General features: G+C 46.2%; 1 protein-coding gene across 7 annotated transcripts in view; it reads left to right on the top strand.

The window, feature by feature from the left end:
- The first annotated feature begins 211 nt into the window (after positions 1 to 211).
- iqsec3a (IQ motif and Sec7 domain ArfGEF 3a) overlaps positions 212 to 7835 on the top strand; it is a 48173-nt gene continuing 40549 nt past the window's right edge. For 3 of the 7 annotated variants that reach the window (XM_058077797.2, XM_058077796.2, XM_058077794.2), the window contains exon 1: positions 213 to 925. In XM_058077797.2, coding sequence (XP_057933780.2) covers positions 348 to 925 — 578 coding nt within the window. In that variant the 5' untranslated portion in view covers positions 213 to 347. Of the gene's footprint in view, positions 926 to 7835 lie in introns of all 7 variants that reach the window. The other 4 variants (XM_078787516.1, XM_078787508.1, XM_058077793.2 and 1 more) reach the window with 3 other exon arrangements.

Here is a 7835-nt window from a genome sequence, read left to right as displayed (position 1 = left end):
CCATCCACCAGTACCAGTCTGGACTTGTGCTCTATATAAACATGAACAATTTGATGGGGCAAAGTGAATAAAGTCAAGGATAATCCCCACTATACGTTCTACCGCTTCCTCTGCGTGCTATACGTAATGACGTCAGTGTCCCACAATGGCCGCGCCCCCTCACTCCACCGTTGCTGACACTCCCACCCCCACCTTCGTTGCATCAGCACCATATTAGAGAGAGAGATAGATATAGAGAGACTACACAAACGCAGCGGATCGTCACAAGCATCCCGGATTTGCCTCCTCCGTCGACGGTCCGCAGCCGATCAGCGAGCCGGGAACTCGGCTACATCTTCCCCTCAGTGATGGAGAGCCTTCTGGATAACCCGATGAAAGCCGTCTTGTACCTGAAGGAGCTCACCACCATCGTGCAGAACCAGCAGAGCCTCATCCAGACGCAGCGGCAGCGCATCGACGAACTCGAGCGGAAGGTGGAGGACCTGATCGGCGAGAACCGGCAGCTACGGGATCCCCATCAGTACGTGCAGCAGCAGCAGCAGCACCAGAACCAGCAGCAGCACCACCACCACCCGCCGGCTCCGCAGGCGCACGCCCACCCGCATCAGCACCACCAAAGCGGCGGCACCAAGGCTGCGGCGCACGCCGGCCAGCAGGCTCATCATCATCATCAGCATCAGCATCATCATCACCAACAGCAGCAGCCTCAGCAGCCTCAGCATCAGCAGCATCCCACCCCTCCTGCTCCGGCCCCCCACCACCCGCAACAGCTCCAGCTGGTGCCCACCTCGCCACAGTCCCCCCAAGCTAGCCAAGCCAGTCCGGACCCCACCGAGGAGGGCAAGAGGAACCCCTGCTGCAAGTCGCTGGTCCCGCAGACCCCCACCACGCTGTGCCGCTCAGTTGGACTGGCCAGGAAAGCAGAGTGAGTGTATATTCTATATCGTGTATTTCTATATTCTAGTATGCTAATGCGTATGGTAATGCCTGTGGATGTTGATTCATTCTGCACATATGCCCCCCCCACCCCCCCATGTCATGACACATCATCATGTCATATGACCCGCTATGTGCTGAGCGTGCTCCTTTAGCGGGGATGAGGACACGCTTTGTTTTGGCTACAGGTAATCTGTATTATGGCATTATTCACACAGCCACCCCAGCCCCCAGCCCCCATGCAGCTAAATCAATCTGGTGCTTAATGGATTTTTTTTAATCCTGGCTGGATTATTATTATTATTATTATTATTATTATTATTATTATTATTATTATTATTATTATTATTATTATTATTATTAATAATAATAAATAATAAATATAATAGTAATAATAAAATATAAAATATAAATATAATAATAATAATAATAAATAATAAATTAATTATAATTAATTAATAATTAAAGAAGAATTAAAGAAGAATTAAAAAAGAAGATAAAGAATTAAATAATAATTAAATATTTATTTAATAATTTTTAAAAATACATTTATTGTTATGCAACAGCAACAAAATGCATTTCATTTGGCAGAATTCCGACATCAAACGTGAGGTTTTTGAGGTGCAATGCACAGCAAAATAATCAGTTTTTACTGAAATGAGCGCGGTTGAATTTCACGGTTGGAGAACCCGGGTACGGACCCGGAGAGAAAAACTGGACCTTTGATGCGGTTCTTGCCAGGACCCGTTTGGGAAACCCGTGGATGGATAACGATTTGCTTTCCTGGTGCTGGCTTCAAGAGCGGACAGAGAGAATTGGAAATTGGATGATTTAGCGATCACGTCCTGATGCCGGTATTCCGTTAAATCCACTTTCATGCATCGGCGCCGCCGCTCAAGGTCATCGGAGTGACTTGTGCCGCTGTAGCCGCCCCATCTGTTCGCCCTTTTGGTTCCCTTTTTAGTATAATCCGCACTGATTTGTTCCTGTGGAGGCAGGAAGTGACAGGAAGTGATGATAAGCCAAATAATCGCAGCGATGCGGAATGGGTGGATGAACTTTCAAACACCAACGTCAGCCAATGGGACGTATGCGAGAAGGTTACTCCGACAGTCCCAGTCATCCATTTGGGAGAAGACATCCCACTCTGTCAGCTTCCGACAAAACTCGAACGTGATGGCCGTCATGTCCGATGTCGTCCTGTCACGGCGATGGAAGCTCGGATTGGATTTTGATGGACGTCTCAACCGTTCCCTGACATCAATTCTCAGGACGGTCGGAGTAGCGTCTCCACTCATCACTGGAATTCCAGCGCTTCCGGGACTCATTTGCTTGATTAAAAAAAAAAAAAAAGAAGAAGAGAGCATGAAATCTATTCGTGAGGCCGTAAATGAAAAATTAAACGCTCTTGCACGTCACGCCGTCCTGGTTTCAATGCTAATGGAGGTTGCACTTAGCTCACTGGAAGCTGGTGTTCTCATTGAATGGGATGGAGCCATAGCTGGAGCCTACACAAGTCTTGGTTGAAACATTGGATGTTCATTTCCGAAAAACATCCAAAAAGCATACAATGGTGAAGCTCGGAATTATCCTATGTGATTGACTGGCAACCTTACCAGGGTGCACCCATCAGCTGGGATAGGCTCCAGCTTACCCGTGACCCAAATGAGGACAAGCTGGGTGAATGGAGCTAGCTGGCTAGTGAGGAATTGGGACATTTGGGTGCTGGGGAGAAGGCTATTTCCTGGAGGAGATGTGCTTGTGTATTCAAGCGTGTTTGTGCATGTGTGTGTGTGTGTGTGCTTCCACGGCCACAATCGCCCGAGGTGGAAATCCTGGTCTTCTCACATGGCCCCCAGGTGGGTTCTCCCCCTCTTAGCCAGATATATTAAGCCCTTGCTCTTACAAGACAAAACACTCACTAATGCACACGCGCCACCTGGCCGCCATCATGTTGTCCGGCTCCCTCGGTGCCCCCACCGCCGTCCCACCCCGTCCCCGCCCCCGCCACTCGCATGTCAACATGTAGGCCCGGGCCTGCTCTTGCTCGTGTCCTTGAGGAATAAAGTGGCTTGAGTGCTGGAGGCTTTGCTGCGTCCTTTGGAATGATTTACCACGACCGCTTTGAGTCGTATCACATGGGCTGATTGGAGGTCATGTGATGCATGGGACCTATAAATAGCATCGGTATATTACAAATACAACAATTGAAAATGCATTCATTGTATTTATCAAAGTGAGTACTGTTACATTGTTAAACGTAACGCGGCAAGGTGGACCAGTGGTTAGCGCGCAGACCTCACAGCTAGGAGACCTGAGTTCAGTTCCACCCTCGGCCATCTCTGTGTGGAGTTTGCATGTTCTCCCCGTGCATGCGTGGGTTTTCTCCGGGTACTCCGGTTTCCTCCCACATTCCAAAAACATGCTAGGTTAATTAGCCACTCCAAATTGTCCATAGGTATGAATGTGAGTGTGAATGGTTGTTTGTCTATATGTGCCCTGTGATTGGCTGGCCACCAGTCCAGGGTGGACCCCGCCTCTCGCCCTAAGACAGCTGGGATAGGCTCCAGCATACCCCCTCGAGCCAAGCGAGGATAGTTGGCGACTCCAAATTATCCATACGTATGAATGTGAGTGTGAATGGTTGTTTGTCCAGCGTGGACCCCGCCTCTTGCCCGAAGACAATTGGGATAGGCTCCAGCACCCCTGCGACCCTCGTGAGGGTAAGCGGTAGAAAATGAATGAATAAATGAATTCGGCAGGCAACCGGTCCAGGATGTACCTCACCTCTCGCCCAAAGTCAGCTGGGATAGGCTCCAGCATACGCCCTCGAGCCTAGTGTGGATAGTTGGCGACTCCAAATAGGAGTCGCCAAATGTCCATAGGTATGAATGTGAGTGTGAATGGTTGTTTGTCTATATGTGCCCTGTGATTGGCTGGCCACCAGTCCAGTGTGTACCCCGCCTCTCACCGAAGACAGCTGGGATAGGCTCCAGCACCCCCACGACCCTTGTGAGGATAAGTGGTACAGAAAATGAACCAATGAAATGATTGTTCAACGTAACACCCAGAATGGAGCCGCAGCCCACTTTAGGGCCCCCAACCCACCAGTTGAGAATCCCCGCTGTAATCTGTGGCGCCCCCTATGCTTAGGAACACATGCTAGTATACATAGAAAGTTGTATCATCATGTGACAAACGGTGAATGACTTAGGGCCAATCAACCGGTGCCTTGCAAAGAAGCTTGATGGCGACCATGTTTTTCAACCTGTCAATCAGCTGTCAATGTAACTTGTCAGAAAAGTCATAGCAGCACAGTAGGGGTGTTTTTTTTTGCCTGCTACTACGGCTATGTGTTAGCATTCTTTGTTTGCATCTGAACCGGATGTCTTATGCTGGAAGCGTCGAAGAATCAATACCTTTTTACTGTTTCCTGTAAAAAATCCCAGTGGGCGGGGCTAAGATAGATTGGGGGGTGATAAATGAGACCAGCGGTCCAATCTATACTCTCTCTGTCTTTGCCTTCTCAGCACGCCAAAGGTCAAATGTTCATTTCTGCAAAGCTGTGCTGTTATCTGCCCCCCCCTCTCACCGTCCCCATGCAGTGGTGGGAATGGGAATCACGTCTTCCTGCATGACAGGGCGACTTGGCACTGCTGCTGGAATCGAAATCACGGAATATCACATTCGGGTGCTTTTAAATTGCTTCATTTCTCACCAGTGCGGATGAAGCTGGCGGGTGAATTGTGGATGGAATGTGAGCCGCTTTCACTCGGGGAAGAAAAAAAAAAGGCATTCCCGTATTAATGCGCCGATGTAAAATGTCGTGACTGGCAGCGAAGCGACTGTTCTATGGAAGGAGGAACAATGTTTATTGAATGGGATGGGGAAAACGTTCTTCCATCTGTCGCCCAGATTTCACTCCCTGGGAAGCTCGGTGCTGAAAATCCCTCTGACGATTCTGTTGTTTTGCACCATGTGGGGTTAGGCGCTCAGCTAAATGAACAAAGGAATAATATTCCGATCCGTAGTTCCGTAGTTCCGTAGTTGGGCGACTGGCCCGTGTGCACTCCAACACAAAAATCATGCTAGCAATCTTTCTTACTGGGGCTGTGGGAAAAAAATTCCAAGGCCGATAAGGACAACAAATTCATGTCATTCAACCCAAATGAAGACTGCAGCTACACGGATGGTTTCATCCATTGCAAAGTTCTTTGTTTTGTCATTTAGGATTAAAGTTAAAGGCAATACGTTTCCTCAGTGGTGCTGATGGCATTGTTGTCAATCACATCCAATTACTTGTGTGCTATAATAACTACTATAGCTATAATAAATTAATTTCAGGCTGCACGGCGGTCGAGTGGTTAGCGTGCAGACCTCACAGCTAGGATACCCGAGTTCAATCCCACCCTCGGCCATCTCTGTGTGGGTTTTCTCCGGGTACTCCGGTTTCCTCTCACATTCCAAAAACATGCTAGGTTAATTAGCCACTCCAAATTGTCCATAGGTATGAATGTGAGTGTGAATGGTTGTTTGACTATATGTGCCCTGTGATTGGCTGGCCACCAGTCCAGGGTGTACCCCGCCTCTCGCCCCAAGACAGCTGGGATAGGCTCCAGCACCCCTGTGACCCTTGTGAAGATAAGCGGTAGAAAATGAATGAATGAAAATTCATTTCACCTAGGCTACTTAAAATGTTTTTTTTGTGGAGAAGTTCATTGTTGTGGCATTGTGGATTAAAGTTAAAGTCGTCCTTAACTTCAGCTACTTAAAATATTGCATTGCTTTCAGGCATGTTAACGCAGCAAATCTCTTGCATCATGCATGTGTGGGTTGCCCCGTTCTTTGTTCCGTCATTTTGGATTAAAGTCGAAAAGAACGATTGAGATTTTTCTACAATGGCAGTGAAGCCGTTGTAGCCAATCTCTTCCAATTCCTCGTGTAAGACTGAATTTTGGGTGCTGACTGCAACCAAAAACGCAGCAAAATGGACGGTAAAAAATAATAAATAATAATAATAAGCTATAATAAATTAATTTCTCTTTGGCGGTCAAAGTTGACAAGTGCATAAAAAACTTTCTCACAAGGGTTGCTAAATAAAAACCATGGACAAGAAAGCCAAATTCAATACAAAATTATGAAGCAGCTACTTAGAATGTTTTTTTTTAATGGAGAAGTTCATTGTTGTGGCATTGTGGATTAAAGTTAAAGTCTTCCTTAACTTCAGCTACTTCAAATATTGCATTGCTTTCAGGCATGTTAACGCAGCAAATCTCTTTCATGTTGCATGTGTGGGGTGCCATGTTCTTTGTTCCGTCATTTTGGATGAAAGTAAAAAAGAACCATTGGGATTGTAGCCAATCTCATCCAATTCCTCATGTAAGGCTGGATTTTGAGTGCTGACCGTTCAGTATTTATTTTGTGTATTTTGTACAGTGTTTTACTGTGATATCTTGCCATTGTTTTCTATGAGGTCTACAGCACAGCGCTCTCATTCCGTCTGTGACAGAAACAAGCTGTTCCATGTACTCATAAAGGTTGGGGGGGCCACTGCTTTACAGAAAACTGGACTAAATTGTCATTTTAGCTCAGTGGGGCCTGTTTGCTGTTGTCGGCTAACATGCATTCACTGCACATTGTTTGTGCAGTTAGTGGAGCCACTGGCCTGAGGAAACGTCAGGTATGGTTAACTCCGCCAACGACTGCAATGCTGCCTCTCGTCGACCTCCGGGCGCTGGCCACTGCGGCTTCCCGGCTCTTCGACACACTCGAGCAAGCTTCACAGCGATCTATTGGATTGTGCACGACAAAAACAAAGCGAGGATGCTGCTAATTAGCTCGGCGGTCTGATTGTGGCAGCAATGGCTCTTTCTTAGCATTCGATTGGAGCAAACGGTGTCAGTTTGATTGCCAATGTCTGCCGCCACAGCATCGCTAGCAGATGGGGCGCGCATAACGCCATGTCTCTGCTACAAATGCACTAGCTTCAGACGCCATGACAACTGTGGGAATTGTCGTCCCCACAGAGTGTACCCCCCCATCCCCCTGTTTTCCTGCTGGCTGCTTATAACCTTTAACTCGACAACAACAACAAACACACTTCTTGCCTGGACACAGATAAATAATAATCCCCGAGTTGTCAAGCACAACATCAATTATTTTCAACTTGTGCCACTATTCTCTCTAAAAAGGGCTTTTTCTTTTCTTTTGGGAGGAAACTCTTAGAAGTTTACAAGGAGTGTGTGCCGTTTGATGTTGAGGATGATGACATTTTTTTGCTCATATTTCAAGATATGACTTCTAAACCTGAAGCAAACAAAAAAGTAATGTCAGAAAATAAGTGTGTACTTGTATGACATAGTCATTTTTTTAATTCATTTTCCATTTAATAAGATTGTTGATGAATAGTGCGTCGATTGATTAGCAGTGCCTTGGTGCTCCATAAGTGGGAGTCTCATCAAAGTCTTACACTAATATGATAAATATACATGTCATTTGTTAGATTTTCTTGTCAGAAATAGATTTATAAGAAATAAGTGTCTACTTTTACGAAACAGACATTGTTTTTGATTCATTTTCCGTTTAATAAGGTCGTTGATGAACAGTGCGTCGCTTGATTAGTAATGCCTTGGTACCCCGGAAGTGAGAAGCAACAGCTGCGTCTTCGGGTATTAAGCTTACACTACTTTAATATGATAAGCATCTATATCATGTTACAATAATAATGCCCTTGTTATTATTTTATTGTGAGAAATAGATTTTCACACAATGTATGGAGCTATTTCTCTCGCTCCTGTTAGCTAGCTGCTAATGCTAATCGTGCATAGTGCTAGCATGGCTGTTTAATGCTGTTCACAAATGGTATGTACTTGAATTCAGATCACATTACGAGTAATATT

Source organism: Doryrhamphus excisus, linkage group LG2 (genome assembly GCF_037039965.1).
Source record: "Doryrhamphus excisus strain RoL-2023G ecotype Guam linkage group LG2, RoL_Dexc_Guam_v1.1, whole genome shotgun sequence".
Taxonomy (NCBI): domain Eukaryota; kingdom Metazoa; phylum Chordata; class Actinopteri; order Syngnathiformes; family Syngnathidae; genus Doryrhamphus; species Doryrhamphus excisus.
The sequence above is the reverse complement of the archived record's forward strand: the minus strand, read 5'-3'. Positions and strand labels throughout refer to the sequence as shown.